Source organism: Aplidium turbinatum, chromosome 16, assembly GCF_918807975.1.
Source record: "Aplidium turbinatum chromosome 16, kaAplTurb1.1, whole genome shotgun sequence".
Lineage (NCBI taxonomy): Eukaryota > Metazoa > Chordata > Ascidiacea > Aplousobranchia > Polyclinidae > Aplidium > Aplidium turbinatum.
The window spans coordinates 1759250-1783380 of NC_137487.1; the positions used below are offsets into that span (position 1 = coordinate 1759250).

Below are 24131 nucleotides of genomic sequence, written 5' to 3' on the forward strand. Positions count from 1 at the left end.
CACCGACTATCCGCGACCAACGATGGAAAGACTGCAGCGCAACACCGAATTGGCTTAGGCTGGGCAGCATTTGTAAAGAAAAAAAAGATTCTAACATCCAATAGACTCCCAATCAAACTGAAAGCAAAAATTTTCAACACCTGCGTGTTACCAGTCATGCTGTACGGTCTAGATAGAATGCGTAAATTGGACATCATCAACAATGAAAAAGCTCATTACCTTCTAAAATCACATCATGAGAAGCATGACCAACAAAAGGTTGCTTGATCACACGAAAATAAAAGATCCTCTAACTATGACAAAACTACATCCAATTGCAGCAATGATAAAATCAAAAGTTTTTAAAACTGTTCGGCCACACTAAAAGATCACAATTCGGAATCAGCATAGTTTGCACAGAAGGCAAAGTAGAAGTAAAAAGAAAACGTGGCAGACAACCAAAACGATGTCAAGACAACATTCAATCATGGACCGAACTCAACTTGACAACACTGGGCGAGTTGGCTCAAAATCGCCACTCTTGGAAGCAAATAAGTCATGTTGATGCGCAATCTGCCGCAGGCGGAGATAACGACTGATGATGAAAAATGCACACGTCAATAAAATGGGTGCACCTGCTTGGGTGTTATCAGTTCTATGCTAGGTTCCGTTTTGTTCAACATGATCTTGATATTATGCAATTATGCATTACATCTAACATGTTTTGAGCTAGGTATCAATGTGACATCGACTTCTGTATCTTTGACACCATCTGCGACAAAATGTTTTCTGATAGCTCAGATATTCTTCTACTCACAGTGTCGTTTGACAGAGACACTTGTTTCAGCTTCTAAGCTTCAGATTCTCCCAAAACGTTTGATACAATAACTTGGCAACAAGGCAAGATCAGTTGTTCTGCGGTGGTGTGAGGCTTCTTAGCGATAGGCTAGCTATTTTTCTTGCAACTTCGTAGGAAACCCTTAACCTTGCAGTATTTTCCTTCCATTGATCACCTGTAGCTGTAGGCTACTATCAAATTTTGACCTAACTAAACTATTAGCTTGTCGTTCAAAAAAATCTGCATCTTTGTTTTGAAAATCTGTATGAAGTGTCACCAAATGTTTTTCAGCTTGCTAGTTTTAGAGCAGAACTTGCTGAAACTTAACAGCATAGTAGGCACTGCGGCTTTTCTTCTCCGAAATGTAGGCTATCACAGTGAAACCAAATTGAACATAGGAATCATTGAATCTTAATTTTTTTCGAGGCTGAGCCATTTTCATTTTTTGTACTCAATTAGTAGCAAAATTCAATTAGTAGCCTAAAGTTAAAAAGTTATTAATTTTTAGCTAATTTGACAAAGGCTAAACAAGCTAAAAGTTTGGAAAAGCATTCAATTCAAAGCATCAGTAAAAATAACCAGCCTTCATCAACTTCGCCTACCTCCTTTTTAGTCAAGTGTATTTCGTAATTCTGTTCTTGATCTGGTAAACACGAGTGTTGTAGGTGTACGTCACAACTATGCACTCCTTGATGTCACAAAGGCGATAGAAACAAAACAAAGGCTATCACAATGAAACGAAAAGCCCGGCTTAAAAAACTGTGTGATGGGATGCCAAGCCAGCTTACTAAAATATATCTTTTAAGTTTGGTTTGAAAAATAAGTTGCCTGAAAATTTTTACTTTCCACAAAATTTTTTTCTTCAGCATCGTGTTAATTTTTTTAAAAGGTGCTTTGCGGTCCCAGAAAATTGTCTCGCGAACCCCAAAAGGACCGCGGACCCCAGTTTGAGAACCACTGAGCTAAACGCATCAAGACGTGTTCCCCTCACGACCATCAGCACTCTTGATAACGCACCATGGCCGATCTTCATAGCAATTGTCCATACAAATCTTAAATATATCAGCTAAAGCTATGTGGGCTAATAAAGCTATAGCCTAAATATTAGGGTGTGACAGCCGCCCCGACCTTTTCAGAATTTGCCTACCTTTTTTTTGGTGGTGAGGTTTTACCTGTATAAGATTCCTGTAAAGTTTCAAAAAAATTGGTCAAGGTTTAGAGGTGGCCCGTGGCCACTAAAGTTTTGGGGGGTGCGTGATGCATTTTTAGGGGTGTTTTTGCTATATCTCGGCTCCTAAACATGATGGAAGGTCGTGCTATAGCTCAATCGATGCAGAATAAGCAAATTTGTATTAGACTTGTGAAGAAAATATTTGCCTAAAATGTGTAGTTTGCGAGTTATTTGAGAAAACCCCGTTTTTTGTAAAAATTTTGTGAAAAATTTTACATATGAATTGAATGTTTTATCTTTTTCACTTTTTTTCTTCCTAGGAACACCTGGAGAAGTACAGAAGCTGTAACTCTTCACAGTTTAAACCTAAGTTACCTCATGTTTTGCTTTGTTAGAAGCATAGAAACTGAACACTAACATTGTGTTTACTATTTAGGCAATTTTTATGGTGGTAAGTGCTAATTTATATTACATGCTATGTCATAGTTTAAAGATCCAAGGTATTATTTGCTTGACACAATTCCTGGTGAAGAAGATAAAGTCATTACTGGTTCACGACTACCTACTTGTCGTCAGGTCCTGCTGTTCTTTCTTGCATCATTCCACACCAACAAATACCTTGAGAAACGCTGCTAACGAAGCTGTTAAAGCAGTACTACCCTTTTACGCATATGCAAGAATACCTCACTTGCAATCTCATAAGATGGCAGAGGAAGTGATTAGGCTTCCTAATAGAAACTAAGCACAGGATGGACGATTTACAGCAACAAAGAATTTTAGTAGTGTGAAATGTGTTTATATTCTCACAGGTTTAGGGAGAACTTTGAGTCAATTAGCCATAAATGTTGCCATGCAGACCTAGACATCCCTGCACCTTTGCCAGCAGATATGAGGATCAAGAAGGAGATGATTGTGAAGATCTGCTATGAAGCCTTAGGCCAGAGATTTGTGAGGGGTGATTATGAGGAGCTAGTCAAACTAGTGCTTTTGTATCTTGGTGAAGGAGCTGACTGAGATCTTTGGAGGTTTTCTACGTCCGGGTGCTTGTCAGTTGTCACAAAGCCAGATGGATGGCCAAGATTTTATAATGCATCAAGATCGTTCTTCTGACTAAAGTTATTACTAGAGATCTTCCTGCAGGTTTTATATGTTCAAAGCAACAGTTAAAGAAAATCCAAAAATTTGTTCAGCTTGTATATTCCTATGTGTCATGGTGGCTAACTGCTTCTGTGTCAACTTCTGCTCCTTGCAACGACCTAGAACTTATCAACAACCTCCTTGAGTATGAAGAAATCAAAAGCAGTAGGGCCAAAGCAGCTCTTAAAGCTCTAAAGGGGCACATGTGGTATCTTAGTGAAGAACTTATACCCCTTACCCTTTCGATAGCAGTCTGTCTGATGGGACAAAGCAAAAAATTGTTCAAAAGCTGACAAGCTTCGAAGATCCTGGACATTCTTTGAAAAGAGAAGGAAGTGATTTTGGCAAACCCTCCTTTCCTTCCGTTCCTACAAAACCAACAGATGACTTGAGCTCCTTTGTTGGAGAATATTCTTGGAGCTTCTTCAGAATCTTGAGGATTGACACGACCTTTTTAAGTGTTGGTGTTGTCGATTAGTGCCAGAACGGCAGCTACTGTGAAGCAAAGAAACGGGTTTTAAATCTTTGTGTTGTTAATGATGCAGCAGAAAGGGGTGTCAAACTGTGCCAAGACTTAATTGACACAAGACAGAAGTTTCATTTAAAAATCTTCTTCAAGTAGTTCAGAACAGCAGAAATTCTATGCCCAATCAGCGTAAACAAAACTTACATCCATCTCGGTGTTGGTTTCTTACATTGTGATTTTTATCATCGCTGTTCCTAGTTCTCAAATGTACTTTGTGATTTCGTTTAACATTAAGTAAACATGTGAATTCATCATTTCATTGATTTTCCATGTGTTTTAACCCAAGAAGAAAATGTGCTAAGAACATTTTTCTCACGAATATGCAAAAAACGGGGTTTTCTCAAATAACTCGAAAACTACACATTTTAAACTGAACATTTGTTTACAAGTCTGATATAAACTTGCTTATTCTGCATCGATTGAGCTATAACATGACCTTCTATCATGTCTATGAGCTGAGATATAGCAAAAACACCCCTAAAAATGCATCGCGCACCCCCCAAAAACTTTAGTGGCCACGGGCCACCTCTAAACCTTGACCAATTTTTTTGAAACTTTACAGGAATCTTATACAGGTAAAACCTCACCACCAAAAAAAAGGTAGGCTCTGTGAAACCAAGTTTCAAAAATCATGGGGCGGCTGTCACACCCTACTAAATATATTATGTTGTTTATTTTATTTTTTTTGTAACAGTTTTTTTTTTTTATTTTCCCTTTATATCTTAAATTTTTCTGAAGGTGTTGCGACCGTGTCAAATTTCTCAACTTAATAACTTACTTCGGTCACAAGCACGTGTTAACATTCGCGTTTTGTCGCTTCTACCTTTTTCTCGACCTTTGCTATGTTGACTTGTATTGTTTTTTTGATATGATGGTCAGAAATAAAAAAACAACTGAACTGAACTGAATTTTCACCATAACTAGCAGTAGAGAGCAAATAACAGAAGACAAAAATCACGCAATCAAGCATGACTACAAAAGAAAACAATAAGGAAATAACCAGGAGAAAAATTATTCTGTATTTATTTGTATTTGTTCAATTTGCTTTCACTTCTGACCATCAGAACGAAAAACAATATATATCAAATATAGCAGAGGCCTAGAAAAAGGTACAAACGACAAAACGCGGATGTTACCAAATCCCAATTCAGACAAAAAAGGATAAAATTCCAAAACAAAACTTCGTTATTAAACTTTTCATCGAATCTTATGATTTACTTAAATAATCCGATTAGGATGCGTAGTGTAATAAAATTTGCAGTGACGATCGGTGAGGGAAAGCAAGGAAAGCAGTGCTTACCTTAGCAAAAACTACGCAAAATATAATGACTGAATTCTAGGTTTAACTTCTTATTATTTTTATCACGTTTATTTTAACTTGAAAATTACTGTATTCGTGACTAGAATTACTCGTAACGCTTGTGAGTAGTCTAAGTCCTCACCAAACCGCATGTCTTGCCTATAAATGCCAATTGACGCAAACTCTTCTGTCAGAAACAACCACTGAAGCTCCAGGGAAATCAACTATCAAAGTTGCTTTCCCAGGTTCAAAAAATGTCAAAAAACGCCTTCGTTTTATCCAATCCTCACTCGTTTTGCAAAACGTCACCAGCTGCTTAGCCAATCAGATGTGTTATGGTTATGGTATGGTTAGTTGTGCTTTCCCAGTGACGTCAATGCGTACATTCGCTAGAGCGACTAGACTAACTCGTCAGAATGGTATCTCGTCACGGTACACGCACAGCATCATAATGCCAAAAAGCTTGTTGCTGTTTTTTTATGTCTCCTCGCCATGTACTTTAGCCTACTGTAGGGGAAGGTGGGGTTAGTTGAGTCATGTTTCAGATTTTTCCTTATAATTTTTTACCTATTGTAGATACACCTATGAAACTCTAAGTGAAACAAAGGTAATGAAGTATGCTTGCTACTACCCATTTATCAAAATGCTATCTCGTGTTTAATTGCCATTTTTATTACCTCAAACATAGAGTACCGTTTGACTCAACCAACCCCGCAGGCAGGGTTAGTTAAGTCAGTGGGTGGGGTTAGTTGAGGCGCAATGGCATTCATGAGATGCATAACTTTTTGGGTCTATATTGGGCACCGCCCCCATCTGGCACCTCTGATCTATACCATCAATGAACGTTTATTGTATTCAGGAGTGGGGAATAACCTATTTTGTGCTGTGGGCCACAAAAACTATTAGCAATACCAGGCGGGCTACATGGCCCCGAATTCGCCCGTTTCAACAGTCTTTCTCTGAAAAAAGAGTCTTCACTGCAACCAGACCCAAATTTTCCTCGGTTATTTTATCCGACTTTATGTCGTTTCTCTAAGAAAAAAAAAATAGATCTTTACTGCAACCAGGCCCTAATTTTTCTCGATTTCGCCCTACTTCATGCCATTTCTCTAAAAAAAGTCTTCATACCGCCTAGACCCAAATTTCACACATTCTATCGAAATAAGTGACGTGAAATCTAATACTTTTCATGCTTTTCCCGCGGGCCACATTGTATTGCTTCGCGAACCAAATTTGGCAAAATTGGAAGTATTTCCATTGGAGACACATAAGTGGTCTCTGAACTAGCTGAATTCCGAAGAAGTTACGTTGGAACAAGCTTGATGTGCAGCACTAATGTTGGGTGTTTCGAAGGTTATGGACAACTGATCCGTGTGTTCATTGATTTCTGAAGCACAGTTTTCAGCTTGAATCCCAACACGTAAGGGAACGTTCAAATATTACGTAACGCCTTCGAGGGGGAGGGGGGGGTTTATGCAAAGCGTTACGTTAGCGTCACATCGGGGGGGAGGGGTTCAAGCAAAACGTTACGTAACGCTTTCGAGTACGGAATGGTAGTTTTTTGTGCTGAATTCGTAGTGAAAAAGCGTTACATGGGGGAGGGGGGATTGAAAAAAGCGTTACGTTGGCGTTACATGGGGGAGGGGGGGGTCAAAAATTCGGAAAAAAAGCGTTACGTAATATTTGAACGTTCCCTAACTCTAAAGGTCGGTTGGTCATTTCTGATGGAGCAAAATCTATGTCAGTGAAAATGTCTCTGTAGGCTACACAGGATATATCCCTGTTGTCTCAAAACCGGCAGCAATATTTTTGTGGGAAAAAGCATTTTCATAGGCTTGGTTTGTAATGCCAGACACATCATATATACTACAAACCTTTCCAGGATTATTTATTTGCCAGGAACTCAATGCTCTGTTGTAGTAGGCCTTAAACGAGCCATACACAGGCACACAGCCCTGTCCAAAGGCTGTAATTAATGAGATGTGTGAGCCTGAGGGTGTAAAACTAAATAGAAAAGTAGGCCTAATGGATAATTTTAATCAAATAATAGCTCATTTTGTCCAAGTAACTGATTTAATAATGCACGTTTAGCAATTCAAATTCAGAAGTAAGATTTCAGCAGCCTGCAACTTGAGGTAGGGTGAGTTGAGTCACTGCCTCAACTAGCCCTGCAGCCAGGGGCTCCGGACACTTCCTGAGAGTGGGGGGGTAATTTAAGCAGGGGCGGGAACGATGTTTTGACATCGACAGGGGCTTATTGGATTATCGCATCACAATCACATATACTTCTGTAAGGTCGCTCCCCAGACCCCGTTCGCATTACTGAAAGTTTCAGTTTCTTATACAGCGTCTTAGGCGCCATGTTTCGCGCCGAAGGCGCACAATTTTTGCCTTTCAGCACGATTTAAAATCGAAAAATTATTTCAACAAATCTGAAATCACGAGCAAAAGCTTTTTAACATTTGCCACATTTTTTGAGGTTTTGAGACAATTTTGCCTGGAAGGGGGACGTACACAAAATCCCTCTCTGTATTCTTCCTTGGCTCAAGTCCTCCAAATTTTGAAATTCAGACGCTAAAAGGTTATATTTAAAAGGTCAAAAGCGTTAAGGTCAAAGCTATAATAATCTATAACTTAATTTACAATAGCATAAATACAGCACGACAACCTGTGCCAACATCTACAGTGAAATGAAACGTTTCAGCATCTAGGGTCTAGGCCTACATTCAACTCAGAAAAAATAAAAGCTAAAATTCATTTAACTTTTACAAGAACTGAAATAAGGAGACATCTTGATTGATACTACAGGAAGGCCTATCATCTGCGCCGTGTAAGAAATAACACTGAACAAAAAATGCCATAACACCCAGGTAATACCTTGTGCCAAAAACTACAAAGAAATAACATTATAAACGAACACCTCAACTCAAGCAAAACACTGTGTGCACTCGCTTCTATTCTAAGCAGAACAGTCAGAAGTAGAGTTGTAAATGCAAAAAAAACGAACCGTTTTTTTTTAAAAAAAACGTATTTTTTTTCAAAAAAAACTTGGGCCAAAAAAACACGCGTTTTTTGTTTTTTTTTGTTTTTTTTCATATTTTTCTGGAAAAGTTGCAAATTTTTTACAATTTGCAGCTTAGTTTCATTATAGTGCTCTTGAAAAACATTAAACTAGTAAAATTGGTTTTATTGGTGTGCTGAAATTCCAAAGTGTGTGTGCTTGGCAGCAGCATATGTTTTTTGCATAGCCCTATAGCCTACGTTGTTTCACTTTCTTTTTCATTCTCAGGCATGTTTGTGGCAGTAGACCTGACAAACATTGAATTAATGCAATTTGATACATGACATAATGTAGATGAGTTAATTTCTTTTTCCTTTTATGGAAGTGCCCTTTATGGAAGGTAGCCTACGATGTTAGTATACCGGTAGGCCTACTGGTTATTTTTGTACACACTCAATGGGTTGACGAAATTTTGGCAAAAACAAGATGGCAGTATTCAGAACACACATTATCTTGTTTGTGGTAATTTACTAATGCAAGCTATTGCCAATAGCTTGTTTAAACATCTTTTTTAACTGATAGCTTAACAACGATGTATATGCTTTATAAATGTTGAAACAGAAGTATTCTTTTCGTGTGTTGTAAGGTCTTAGACACTTTGTTATTCATGCTTCCTGCAGATCATTTGTGACATAATGCAAGAGATCTTATCACTGATATTTTTAGCTGTCAAAAGTAAGTGAATTTGTCAGAAAAGGTTTAGGTTAATGTTCCTTTCAAATGCCCACCACCCATGTTAACTACTGCTAGTAACTACCAACCATGAATGAAGAAAATTTCCCTTTAAAGTGAAGTTTTTCAGCACTGCTCAGTGTTCACATGGTGAATAAATGCTTTATAATGCTTTTCCTGACAAGAATAAAGTTTTACCCATATTAGGCTACCGCAATGCAGGATAAAGATACAAAACAAACATCAAAGATGAAAACTTATTTTATTTGGGAACTACGCTGGAGTAAAAAGGAGAATTGACCTTTTGTCGTTACGCACCAATAAAACCATAATGCGTAACTTTAATTTTTTTTCTATTGGGCAGAGAAAAGATTGATAAAAAGTTTGGCAAAAACAGAAAAGTGATAAAGTCTCAAAGTCCTGAAAACTACAGTAGTTCAATTTGGATGGATAAGTGCAACCATACTTCTTTTAAAAATGACTATGACAGCACAATGGTGTGATTAAGGGAAAACAAACATGACTATGACATCACAAAGGAGTATTGAACCTCTTCAGGGAAAATAAAAAACATCAAAATGCTTCCATCTTTCACTACATTTAAATGTGATTTGGGCTAAAAGTTGGGGTTTTAGCACAACACTGCTTTTGCCAAACTTTTCATCAATCTTTCCTCTACCCGATTAAAAAAAAAAATTTTTTTTAAAGTTACGCATCATGGTTTTATTGGTGCGTAACGACAAGAGGTTAATTTCTTTTTATCTGAAAAAGTAGTCGCCAAAACTTGTTTTAATGTTCATAAACAGATAGCCCACCCCAGAAAACATGGGGTAGAGGTAAAAATTATCCAAATATGTTGAGCGGTTCTTGAGATATTGCCATTTTTCTATTGCTCCTTATCTATGAAGCCACCTAGTGGCTAAGGTTACTTCACTTATAACTCGAAAACCGCTTGTGTGATTTTCATCAAGTTTGCACCAAATGCACATCAACTGGAACAACCTCTTGGCGTTGTACTGGAAAAGGTGTGGAGTGCTGGTCAAAAGTGCCTTTGTTAAGTAGAAAAACAGGACACTGACCACCTAGTCTTAACATGCCCATTAACCAAAATCCCAGGTGGCTTCGAAACTGTACACGAGTGTGGTACTGCATTTAACAACTGGCTCGACCAAATTACAGACAATACTTGATATGTGCCAACCATAGGACACTGTTACTACTATTTGAGACAGTGAGAAATCTTTATGGCTCGTGTGTTGAGACTTGGGATCTACAAAATTGCAATGAAAAAATAGGCCTATACCAGACATATAGTCTGATTTAAAGTAAGTTATACGAGTTATGAGACTGCTTCTTTGTTGAAAGAGACGCTATTGCAATGAGTTTACCCTAATTGCTGCATATTGTGACATTTAATGTCAAAATAGGTAAAAAAAACAAAAAAAACAAAAAAACGAATAAAAAACAAAAAAACGATAAAAAACAAAAAAAAACGAGCTCGTTTTTTTTAAAAACAAAAAAAAACGTTTTTTTACATCTCTAGTCAGAAGTCGCCAAAGACGTTAAATCTTTGTGCATTGTTGAAAACAAATTCTTTGCAGATTTCATCCAAATACACTTGATGGGCATGGCACATGACAATGAAATTGAGTCTTGAAGCAGTCATTGTGCTTCGGAGCCATGTTTTTAAGTTGCGTAGCGAGCTAAACTATCTTTCAGCTTCTGCAGAAGATGGGCCATTGACCAACAGCAATTTTACAAGTTTTTCCACACTAGCATAAAACTCTTTGACAATAATAGGCCTAAGTCCCATTAAATTGTTTCAAACATCGCACACATACTTGATCGGCCCAAATTTCTAATGGAAGTGGCTTAAATCTTGGCCTAAAATTTTCATGTCGAAGCCATAGCTTATCGTTCCGACGCTCTAACAGCACTGTCGTTGACGGTGCCAGATACTAAAACTTCTTTATGCTTTTAGTGAGTTTTAATTACTTCGCCATTGAAGCGGTGGGTGAGGCCTTGCACCTTGCTGTCAATAGATGCGTAGAACTACCTTCTGTAATGAGAAGCGAGGTCATGGGAAACACTTTGCTCACAGCGCTTTCTTGAAATCTGGACTTCAGCTAAGCCTAAGCTATCTACTTGCTGCTGAGATTCATTGTATAACTGCATAAGTTGTTCTTCATTTCTAAGACTCTCGTAATTAACTTTTGAGTTTTCAACCAGTTCCATCATGTCGCTGATGGTATAAGACTTGCTCTGCAACAGGCCAGTTATCTTTTCAAGTGGTTTGTATAAAATTTGGCAAAGCTGCAAATCTGCAATGGAAAGTAAGTTATGTGTTGCCTTGCAATAATTGAGAATAAAGGCCTAATGATTTCGCATAGTTGAAATTTTGAAGTATGTTTAGCAAGGCTTCGTAAAGGGACAGTGGAATACGTAGCTTCGTAGTTTAACACTGAAGAAATGGCCGGTACAAGTTTACGCATGGTACTGTTGTAGGGTTGGGAATAGCCTACTGCTGCACTTCTAGCTGCTGTCACTTGTCAGTCAGTCGTTGTCATTATTATTGCAATTAGAGCTCGAGGCTGCTGTGCCAGAAAACCGTTGTGTTACAAGAGTTAAGGTGTCGCAGAAACATTTAGCAAAGTCTAAAACACCACTACAAGGAATGCGAGATGTGACAACAACACGCTCTGCAAACACTGGTACTGTTGTAACACAAAGTTTAATCTTCAACAACCGACGTCCAGCGTAGTTGTGAAGACATGTTTAGTCATAATTCATGCAAAATTTTTCAATTTCTTGCGCCTCCCTTACGAACCTCACACGCCCCCCAAGGGGGGAGCGCCTCCTAGTTTAAGAACCACTGTGCTAGACAATAAATAAAGCATTTTGCATTATTCGTCCTAAAATGTCCAAATTTCAAACTAAAACTGTCCGAATTCCTGTAGGATTATTTGGCAACTCTGTATTAGGGTGTAGGCTACCATTTTGCAAAAAGCTTTTAGAAATTAGTGCGGCTATGTATTACGGGTTTCCACTTTTGTTAAAAAGTATTTTGGTGGAGTTTCAGAATTTTCCCGCCAAAACTGTGGTTCTGCCAACATTTTGAAAAAATGGCGGCCAGATAAGATATCATGAAAATCTACAGCCCTAAACTGGCGCAATGTGATCATGTAATATGTCGATTACGGGTTTTTTGGGGTCGCAGAACTTAAATTTGAAGTCAAAATCGCTCTACGGCAACAATTATTTTGCAATATGAATTTTGACATAATAGATGTGACCACACTGTTTTGGACGGCAGATTTACGTGAAAAGAGCATCTTGTTGTCATTTTAACCTTGAAATGCATGTAATGATGTATGCGTAAATTTTTCTAGTCGGTGTGATTATATCAACCAGTATGAGGGGACGTTGAACATGTACTTTCTCGTGTACTTCAGATCCGATGAAAACCTACTAATAGCCTGTAGCCTACTTAGTTACTAACCTATATAGGCTACCTACTTACTAACTAATGGACGGCAACAGAGTACCCCACGGGCCCGGCAGACCAAAAGGTTCGAAAAACAGAAGTAAACTCTCCCAACTGGGTAAATGCCTTACTTCTACACGACGAAGATCATCACAAGCTACAGTGACTCGAAGAGTAGCTAGTGATCCTACGCAAGTTACAAGATTCAGATCAGTTATGCCACTGAATGAGAAGGCCAGTGAAGCACACCGGCCATTGGCACAAAGACCAAAAAGAAAGTACTTCTTCATTGGGAACACTATAGCTAAGACTAGGTGTTTCTAAGCTTCTTAAAAGCTCTGACGTTCTAGCTAAGCTGTTGTTCCTCAGAGACGAAAGTCACAGAAACGATCAACCAATCCATCGTGATAGCAAGGGAGGAAATTTGCCAGGTATGGAAACATTATTTTGGCGTGGGTTTGGTATTTGGTAAGAAAAACGAGATACAATAAGGTTATTGTTAAAATGCGAATATAGACCGGCATGTGAAGAATTTGTATAAAACTTGGTATCAACTAGAACTTGATTCCAGGCCTGAGAGGAATAATAGTGACTCATTTAAAAAAACGTTTGCGTGATATGGAAGAAAAGCTCAAGGATCGTCTGAATATATGTAAGACTACCTCGCGGTCAGTTCTCATGCATTCTCGTATCATTGACTGGGAGACAGATCTGGAACATCTGAAAATTCAGCTCCAGCGAGATCAAGTAGGTTGCGCATTGAGCAGAGATGCTATGCAGAAGATAAGGGACTTAGCTAGAGAAAAACGACGCAGTGCAGCTTGTGAAAGGAAACACAAAGAGGATGTTGCTGACAATTTCAAAACAATGAAGTTGGATTTAAGTACAGATGAAGAAACAGAAAGTGATAGTGACAACTGGAAATTTTTCTTTCTCTTTCAAATAGAAGAGAAAGAAAATGGATATTGTGTCGCCTACAGCTTTAACATCTGATCGACTTGGATTGAGCTATCGGCAAAGAGCAATGTTCGTGGCTGCTGTGGCTCAAGCGTCCAGCATACAAGTCGAAGATGCTAATATCTTAAAGATTCAAAACCAATCAACCACTTCCAACATAACCAAGTCTGTAGCAAAATTGTACTTTTCATGTACAGTAGGGCTAATCGAGCAGTCTTGGTGGAAACTTACGAAAACAAGCACGCACTGGGTGCGTGTTTGATGCATGTTTCACGCATGCTAAGCACGTGGAATGTGATGACACCATGATGCGTTTGGGGGCGTGGCTTTGGTTAAGAAATCAATAACAAACGTCGATGCCCAGGGTCAATGGCGCAAGGATTGCCTGGTTTGGCGAACATTTCCGTTTATTTAAAGTAAATGCTGTAACCATTTTTTTCCATTGGTGAAATATTTTTTATTTTAAACAAGAGCACTTGAAAAAAACGTAAAAAAAATGTGAAAAAACGTGCTCCATAGTTTAGCAAGTTATCCCACGTTAAAAAAGTTAAGCCAGAGGAGTTTTTCAGTTGTCGTCGTGTGATGGAAAATGAAATCCAGTGTAACGGTACAGTGGTCCTGAACTTACGGGCTGCCAAGCAATTGGAATATCAATCAAAAGCTTTAGATGCCACGCTAAAAAATTCACGTTGGTAGACGCGAATGTGTTCTCTCTGCTTGCAGAAATTGACTAATACGAAAACAAAACCATGCGCTGTTCACGCTCTTTGCACGCGCAACATATAGTCACGAAAGTCAAATTTCTGGCAAATACCAAGAAACGAATTTTTTATATCTTTCGAGTGTAAGTTCTCTTGAGTATAGCTTCTGCATGACTACTTTTCGATAAATTATTCCAGTTCTTTTTCTTAATCGTAGTCTAGAAATGAACGTTTCCACTCAAAAATCAATTTTATCTATTTGCCTCACACCCCAATTCCACTTTCAGGCATCTCTGTTATGTGAATAGTAGTGAGGGTTTATCCTGATATTCCAATACCATTCCATTATTTCCACTTCTTTCTTTCCCCTGTACGGTTTCAAAACCACTGAGTTGATAGTATTTTAGGGGCGGTAAACTCAAAATAAGCTATGTTGATTGTTCTTTTAAAGTTTCTAAATCATTGGCTTGTCCTTGCGTTTGAGGCCACCTGGTTGTTTTTGAATCTTTATCCTCGGACTGACAAAGCCTTGATCAGTTATTCCTGGTAGTTTCGCATACTTGTAGTTGTAGAGGCTTTTGACTCAGGGCAGTGCCGGTCTTTGGAGTGTGCAATCCGTGCGATCGCACTGGGCCCGCAAATTAGGGGGGCCGCAATTTACTCAGAAAATGCAGTAATTTTTGTCATTTCCAAGAAAACATGATCTTATCCTTTTGCTATGCCACCGGACAGCACCATTTTTCAGTAATATTCATACCCAAATTTTTGTTAAACAAGCTCTCAGAATGCCCCAAATTCATAGTACATTTTCAAAATTTTCTGAGGGAGGCCCCGCAGACCCCCGCCGCTGGGTGTCGCCTTCGGCGAACCCGCCGTTAAGCTTCGCCCGGGAGCCGTCAAACCCCCCTACCTTTTTAAAATACCTAGCTACGCTACTGAATTGGATCATTGTCATTGGGGCCCGCAAAGCATATTCTGCACAGGGCCCGAAATACGCTAAGACCGGCACTGCTCAGGGTCGGTACCGAGATTGACAGAGTGAAGTTTTTCGATTGTAGTCCTGAAATACATTGCTCAAACGCGCACCCCGAGAGTCGAACCAGCGCCGCTTGATCTTGAAGTTTTTTCGTTCACGATGTCACAAGCTAACCAACTGAACTAACTTCAGATCGCATTGTTAGATCCATGCACAGTAGCCAATGGATTGTGTGTTGGGATCAATTAGTGAAAACAACTGGATATTTTTTTTATATTGAGTTTGACTTTGCAGTTTTGTGGTAAACCTGAAAGATAATTTTTAGACTTTAAGTAGCTGAAGCGTTTTGAAAGAAGCAATTCACAAACGCAGGACTATGATATCCAATGTTTCAACTGCGTGATCAAGTGGTGGAGTGTCTTCCTTTGTACACGGCTTTTGGTACCGTCGGTTCGACTCTCATTGAGGGCTGTGTCTTTGATCAGGCACTTAGGCACAATGACATGTGGACACGAAGATTGACTTCCTTGTCTTCTCATCCACTAAATGACTTAATCTAAATCTTCAACCACCAAGTGTAATCCTGAGCACGACCCATCTATGTTGTTGTCAAGGTGGGTCATCAAACGGGTACCCGGTCAATTGGTCGAAAGACATTTGGTCGACAGTCATTTGGTCGACAGACATTTGGTCGACAGGACGTTTGGTCGGCAGACAATTGGTCGACAAGACATTTGGTCGACAGGACATTTGGTCGACAGACATTTGGTCGACAGGACGTTTGGTCGACAGACATTTGGTCGACAGGACATTTGGTCGACAGACATTTGGTCGACAGGACGTTTGGTCGACAGACATTTGGTCGACAGGACATTTGGTCGACATGACATTTAGTCGACAGAACGATTCATTTTAGGGTTAACTAACCCTAACCTAACCCTAACCTAACCCTAACCTAACCCTAATCCTAACCCTAACCCTAACCCTAACCTAACCTAACCTAACCTAACCTAACCCTAACCCTAACCTTAACCCTAACCCTAACCTAACCCTAACTCTAACCCAAATGTCCTGTCGACCAAACGTCTTGTCGACCAAATGTCTGTCGACCAAATGTCTTGTCGACCAAATGTCTGTCGACCAAATGTCTTGTCGACCAAATGTCTTGTCGACCAAATGTCTGTCGACCAATTGTCTGTCGACCAAACGTCCTGTCGACCAAATTGGTCACAGCGGTAAACCATAATCTCTTTGTGGGAAAATTGTAACATAAAGTTCCCGGATCCGTTTGTCTGCATATAGTGACCGAAAAAGAAACACTTCTTGAAACGTCTATTCAATAAGTGTATTCCTGTAAAATTAGCCCGCGGCTATCGAAATGGAGATGCAATGCCTACACCTCTAAAACTGTCACTACGATACAGATTACTTGGATAAAAGACGGAGAATTTGTCCAGCTAGCAAGCACCAAATAAACCAGTTAAATGTGCGACCGACTTCCAACAAACAACTTCGAGAATGAATCAGAAAAATTTGTGATAACTCAAAGGCACGCCAGCAGTAGCGCGACGCAACATTTCATGTTTAAACCGGTTTCAACAGGTTTGACACAGGTCTTACGGACGATGGTGCAATTTTGGCTCATGTTTTAGGAATTTCCATGACGTAATATTCAGTAGACCCGAACGGTTTCTACATGACGTTTGACCAGGCGAACAACCGTCTGGAACACAAATGTCTGTCGACCAATTGACTGTCGACCAAATGTCTTTCGACCAATCGACCGGCCACCCATCAAACGTGACTAGAGGATAAACATTGGTGCATTATGGGTTACTAAGGGACCAACAGGACTCTCACTCTGGCTCTTCAGGCCATACAAGTCTAACACACGGCACTGTATAGTGATGGCTGACAGTCAACGCTTTATGGGAGTTAATTCATTACTTTTAGCGTTGAATAGTTTTTGTACGTTTCTGAAAATTTCCGCTCTTGTAGTAGCTTGCTATCACACAATGACAATATGATACAATTGGCATCGACAAATAAAAAGAACTGTCTGAGATTCAAGGCTTTGGATGCACGGGGGTAATTTTTTTAAATGTTCATCCAAAACCAGCCCAACCCCAAAAATTACTTTTGAGGAAATCTTGGAACACGTTCAAATTTATTCATGTTGCCAATCGCTTGTTTGCATTGATCACGACGCCTTTTCCTCTCAGATAAAACAAAATCTCACAAGCGGATATCGCGTTAATGGACCTTTCGAGCTTTTAGTATGGGGCCCCAATTTTAAACGTGTACCTCGTATCAACAAAATCAAACGTTTCACAGGGGCAGGGAAGTCTGTGATCACATCAAATTTTTTAGATGACGCTGCACAACACACGTCACAACGCAACCACAGGAACAAAACAGCAGAGGTTTGAGTCAAGACGTAGCCTACTGATGATGATGGAGTAGAAATTGGCACTTAGACTAAATTTATTTCAAATTCTAATGTGCTAATTGCATTCGGAAAGCTCCTTGTGCGTTTCGAGTCGATTTTAAACAAAACCAAACTTTTAATTAAGACACCTATTACGAAACCAAACAATTCAATTCAATTTATTTTTATTTGTCAGAATGCAAAAGAAATGATATTGTGAAAAAGAAATACAGTAACAAAACTAACAAAAGGAAAAGGTGGCAAAACCTTAATGGTTTAAGACGTGCATGAAAGGATCTAATATTGCGGTATATGCATCAATAAATATAGTTAAGCACGGCCACCAAACCTGAAAATAAAGCCAAAGAAACAAACTGATATCGAAGATCGAAACAAAATATTTTCGAAAAGCCTGACTTTGTTGTTCTACTATTTGTTAACCCAAAAATACAAGTGATTCAAAGCCTACTAAATTGAGGAGGCTTTATACCGTACAATAAACTAAAAAGTAAAAAACTGGCAATCCGAAGCTGTGTTACCGAACAAAGCCTCAATCATCCACATTCTCGCATCAAGTTGTTTATTCTGAAATAAGCGATACCACTAAAGCGGATTTTTTAGAGTAAACGAAGCTCGAACTGATTGCTATTTGGTCACAATGACCGTTGACAGTAGACTAATTTGAACGAATGTTCTTTTAGCAGGCCCCAGTGGCGTAGCTAGGGGGGGCGGACCGCTCCGGGCGGCACGTCTGGGGGGCGGCACTTTCAGACAGGACGTTTTTTTTTGTTGATAATGCAAAATTACACGGAAAATAAAAGCAAACAGAATGGCAACGTTCAAAACAGTGGCGTAGCCAAGGGGGAGGAGGGGTTTGGGAGTTACAACCCCCCCTTTGGCACGCATGTGACGTCACGATATTGAGAATGATACTTTCAGTCTCTATGTCTCTAAAACAAAGTTTGCCTAATTTTAAACGAAACTCCATTAAAAGAGCGAGTTTTGCCAATACCAAACATTCAAATATCTCAGCCAGGAATTGGCAACAAAAAAACATAGAGACTTAGCTTTATTAAGTTACCGAAAAATTCCCAAGAAAACATGATCTTATCCTTTTGCTATGCCACCGGATAGCACCATGTTACAGGAATATTTATACTAGGAGATTTATACCCACATTTTTGTTGAAAATGCTCTCAGAATGCACCAAATCCAAAGCAATTTTTCAAAATTTTCTGGGGGAGGCCCCCCGGACCCCCCGCCGCTTGGTGTCGTCTTTGGCGAGGACGCCGTCGGGCTTCGCCCGCCGGCCCTTAAACCCCCCCCCTTTTAAAATTACTGGCTACGCTACTGGTTCAAAACATACAATAATTCCACTTTAGGTCAATTAAAAAAATTTCATTTTCACATGCTTTTTGTTGAAAGGGCGGCACATTCCCTAGCTACGCTACTGGCAGGCCCGTAATTATACATTTTAGCTTTGGGGTGCTCAAAAGCTGTTGCGAGGTAAAAGGCTATGCACATAACATTTGTAGTTGCAATGAGTCTAATTTGCGGTTTTTCGGGCATATGTTATAAAGTCACAAGGTGCTAGATAGCAGTAATTTCGAATGATTGGGGTAATTCCAGCCAAAATGATTGCAGAATAGAATAGATGCAATATTTTTAACACACACTTTGTCAGGAATGACCCTCGTGACTTTGTCTGGTACAGGTCTCCACCAAACCAATTTATCCCCTTTGGGGTGTAATATTCGGCAGTACGGTAAACGTCAAAAAACACTAACAGTTATCCAAGCTGATACCAATACCAATGTTGTTGGATTTGTTTTTAAGAGATATTCATGGACAATATTTCCAAAACCAGCATCTTACTCCATTGTAATTGCTTTTACCTGAGATGCCTTGCCAAAAAAACTCACCCAAATTTAAAAATCATTATCGTGCAATCTGTCTGGAATAACCCTATAACTATTACCCTACCAGTACATAACAACTACAAAATTACAAGCAAGATAATTGTACAAAGTGACATGAAACAAACTTAATCTACTTTAAAAGGGGAGGGCTACGCAAAATAATTGTTGTTGAGTGATTTTATAAAGAGAAGAATTGAAGTGAACGTTTTAGCTCAGTCTACAATAAGTATCTCTTACTTTGAGCTTGGCCTCCCCAAGCCCCCCCCCCCCCCCCGGCAATTACGGGCCTGCTTTTAGTCTGGGCTGTGGAGTCGGAGTCGTGGAATCGAAGGAAATTTGGTGTGTCTGAAGTCGCAAAGAATTTGGTGTGGTCGGAGTCGTTATAAAAAGGTCAACTCTGACTCCAGCTTGATACAAAACGATAAACAATAATTTTTTTGTTTACAATACACTAAGGTTAACTAATACTAATAGGCTACCAAAGCCTACCATTGAAGGAATCCTGGTGGAACAAGTCAAATGCTTTACTTATGCGGGACACATAGCCATTATTGCCTAATAATAACTGGACAATCTCAATTTTCTGAAAGAAAATGTGGAAATCCAACTACAAGAACCGGTTTCAGCAGATATCGCTCCTCTCGTTAAATTTCGGCCACCTCACTTGGCGTGAAATACAGTAGGCTTATAAGCCGATTAAAAAGACGAAATATATAATGTAAAACGAACTGAACTGAGACTTGAGAGTAGTTTTTGCCAGTTTTTGTGTACCGGCTGCCAATTTTTATGAAGCTCGTCATATCGTACTTTTTCAAAGTCGAAAATTTTGTGGACAGTGCAATCATGCAGTACAGTATTTCAATGTTTGTGCGACCACCATAGCAAGTAGGTTTCCCATCCCTGATTTAACTGCTAAACATTTTTGTGTGTTCCTTTAAGAAAGTAAGAAATAATGTAGCAATTGGCCTATGTATTCAGAAGTAAACCCATTGATCACTTGAGTTGTGCGAGTTTTGACGGACATTTAATTTAGGATTGTGGAAACTGGCATTGGACAAATCCACCATGTTAAAGAAGGATTGGTGCTTCACAAACACTGCTTCAATTTTCGAAAGATGGTGGAATAGTTCTGTTGATTGCGCAACACATGTTTCTTGAACAGCGACAGGTCTCTGTTGCATCAGCACGTGGACCATTCTGCGATCACGCCGGCTCCCACGCGTTCCATCTCTTTAAAACACGCACTAGCCGCATGGTCACCGCAATTATGTAATGACGTAGCTTCAGCGAGGAATGTGATTGGCTGGTTTGGCACCCGCCCATACTACACCGAAGCAATGTTGTTGTTGGAGGCTGGGCGACCAACATTATCCGTTTGACTTCATCCAGGATAGTTACCGTACTTAGTTTATGCAGTTTGTTAGTTTTATTGTGGAAAGTGAATAATTTGTTTCTTAGAACACCAAGAATATAACAGTAGTGAATAATGAGATCTTTGCCAGGATCGCCAACTAATTCTACTGATAATTTTGAGGTAAGTTGCTGCATAATTTGTTGTTATTTGACTAAACTTATTGAACACCATATTGTAAAAGCAAACTCCATTTTAAGCTAGGGTGATTGAGGTACCTAAGTCACACGATGGTCTTTTACCCGAGATTTAATTTGCACTATAACATTGCTTTCACGATTGTTCATACAAGTAAGTTCCCTGACGATATGCGAGTGTTTTCAATTGCGCCTTTTCATTGAAAATTTGAGATTTTTCCGTGTTAAGTCAACACTAATACTTATCCAATATTGTTTTCGTATTCAATACAAAAAAGTTGTATTTTATCTATAGTGTTTTGTCGACAAATTCTTAACCTAGATTTGAAAATTGATTTTAATGTTTTGGTGATATGTTACTTGGTCGGATAGAATTGCACATTTGGCTCTGTATGAGATTGATGTCATGTTTCACTTTTGCAATGAAACGGTATGTCCACTCTGGGGATCATTGGGGTGGGGACAAGTTTAAAGTTAATCGACCAATGAACGGTTGCGATTCTCTTATGTAATTTGTCGCTGAATGAACTATCACCAAGGCTCCTCATCCTTCACCTCTTGTTTCTTTATTGTGACGTCAAGCTACTTGAGTTCACTCGAAATATTTGCTTTGTTGGTTGATCATGCAGCGGCGGCATGATATGCGCATGCATTCAATGGATATGCCCGCATCAAGTGCGTGCAATGCGAATGCACAGTTTGATCAGCCAGCAACTAATGTGGGCGTTGCTGCTGTCGTCATTGCCAAAATGACATCATTGTGAATTGTCCTTGCACGAGTTGCGCATTTTTTTTGATCCATATTGCATTGAAGAATTATTAACAATAAATTTTGAAACTGTTGTTCTCGACGTCTTTCATTTCAACTATCGATTATTATTTTTTTAGATGCAACATCATCAGTCATCTACCATGGAGTTTATTCATCAATGTCATCGTGGTGACACTTCTGATGGAGAATCGAGGTCCCGACACAGCAGCGCCTCTTGTGGGGGTTGCAGTGACTGCGAAGCCGCGGACACATTATTGTCGATGCACCAGCTCTGTGGCGCTACCACGCGACCTAGGAAGCCTGTTCTGCCTCCCCGGCTTCGTTCCAAACAGTACAGAAAAACCTATTTCGGCGAAGAAGGTACCTTAAAGCAAGCCGAAGCTGCAAATAATCAAGAGCGAAAATCCACGGTAATTACAAAAGTTTCTAAATAATGTTTTTGATCTCGAGCAATATTTTTGCATTGCCCTGTTGTATTCATGTTGTATTTCTTTTCGTGAAATGGCTGAGCGTTATTGTCATCGCCTGATAATTGATACTTTGTGTTTACATTGGCTTTTATTTCATTTCAGGTGATCACGCCCCCATACACCCCCCCGCCTAGTGTCGATACGCAACAGGCTGTGACACACCTCACTAATGTCCGACCAATGACGACCATGTCTAACAAACGCGCCCTGACTGTGGTGACAGGGTCGCACAGTGGAGACCAATACAACGAGGCCAAGAGGTGCAGGCACGACTCGGGTTGTCCTGACAACGCCACACAAGTCAAAGAATCCTTTCCTTCGAGTCCTTGGTACATTCCAAACTTTTCTGTCAGTCGTTCGAACTCTCCTGTTAGCTCAGACACTGCTCGCTCCAATGCAACCAGCCCCACCCTCGACACACCCATATATCTCACGCCAGCTGCCTCCCCTGTGCAAAGCGAACCTTCAGACGATACTCTTGAGCCCAAGAAAGAGTCATCGGAAAGCGCGCCGGTGGTTGTCAGGCATGACAACCTACATCGTCAGGATCAAGGTATTTGTACGAATACCACGTCACTGGTACCAATTCGTCCTCGAGTTCTTGCACAACCCTCCCTACCTTCAATTTTGCAACCGACCGAGTTGGAAGCGTCTAACATCCAACCTGTGAGAATGGTTGCCAGTAGCCACTCGCAATTCCTTCCCATACCTGGCAATAAGAACATCCAGACCATGCCTATAATGATCCTTGGCGATGTTCAAGCAATACAACAAGCTCAGAGCGCCGTGCTGCTAATGGTGAACACTTCGTCATCAGCACCACGTTCCAATTCCGGTACAATGGTAAACAGGGTTGATATTCCTACCATCTCTCCTCCTCCCAGTCCGAAAGCAGTGCCGGAAGCTCCACTGCACTTCCCACAAGCCTTCCCCACCAATGCTTCTTTACTTGTGCCTGTGAATCTTTCAGATGTCAGCGCTCCAACCAAGGCACCTGTTGATACCGGTAGAAGGCGCTCGCACGTATGTCACTACGAAAACTGCGGAAAAACTTACTTCAAGAGCAGCCACTTGAAGGCGCACTTGCGCACCCACACCGGTGAGAAGCCGTTCGAGTGCCAGTGGGAGGGATGCGGCAAGTGCTTCGCGCGATCGGACGAATTGTCGCGTCACAGACGCACACACACAGGAGAAAAGAGGTTCGCGTGTCCTGTGTGCGAGCGCAGGTTCATGAGGAGCGACCACCTCACGAAGCACATGAAGCGTCATAATGGGAACCGAAAGATCCCGAACTGGCAGAAGGAAATCAACAAGTTCGCTGCTTCCGGTCAGTGCGATGCTTCAGCGCCACTTAATGGCGAACATGTTGTTTCGTCCAACCCAGTCCACACGAACAATTGTGTAGCGAACGGTGTCAGAACCCAAGTGAAAATTGCGCCAAAGACCGAGCACCGGTCTCCACCTGCTGGAACGGTGTTGCAATATGTTGGTATCCCTGCCGCCGCCAGTTTCAGCCCGATAGTATTGACCGTTCCCAAACCGTAAATACAATCGCTTTGACATATGTGACGTCGCCGCGTACCTTAGCAATAACTCGCTGATTCTTATGAGTTTTTATATTCCAGTTGTGCATTCTTTGTGTTTGCAGTCAAACTACTTCCTCTCAAATATCGAAGATTTTGTTCATTCTTTTGCAATTTTTTGTATGTTGTTTTAGCGTTGAATCAACGTGATAATTGGTGCACAATGTGCATTTCCTCAACGTCACATTGGATGTTACTAAGACCCTTCTTTTAAAGTTATGTCACACAGTGTTTGCTGTTTAAAACGCCAAACTGAGAAATTAAATTTCACTTTCGTTATTCATCGAACTTGTGTCAGGAATTTTCGGCCGGTCAGACAGGTAGCTCAAGGTCGAAGGAACCAAAGCATGTGATTGGTTAGAGAGCGAGCTAGCAAACAGGCTTTTGCGAAGTCATCTCAGATGAGGTTGCCAGTAACTTCCCACTCGGATTCAGTTTGTAGGTAAAACTTTCATCGCTTTCACGAAGACTACTCGAAGTGAATTTAATTCGGATATTTTAAGACACAAAATATCCAAGAGTTTTTCAACCACGTTTCTAACGTGAGTTGGTGAAATCAATATGTGTATGTGCCACCATCCTGCAATGCGGACCAACTGAGCAGCTAAT

The 24131-nt window shown here is 40.2% G+C and overlaps 1 protein-coding gene across 1 annotated transcript; it reads left to right on the forward strand.

Annotated features, from left to right (window-relative positions):
* The first annotated feature begins 20508 nt into the window (after positions 1-20508).
* LOC145785441 (uncharacterized) lies at positions 20509-23810 on the forward strand. The gene is made up of 3 exons (XM_082597098.1): positions 20509-20683; positions 21586-21879; positions 22042-23810. Exons 1-3 carry the CDS (start codon positions 20636-20638, stop codon positions 23482-23484), a joined length of 1785 nt encoding a protein of 594 aa, XP_082453224.1. The 5' UTR covers positions 20509-20635; the 3' UTR covers positions 23485-23810.
* Positions 23811-24131: the final 321 nt, after the last annotated feature.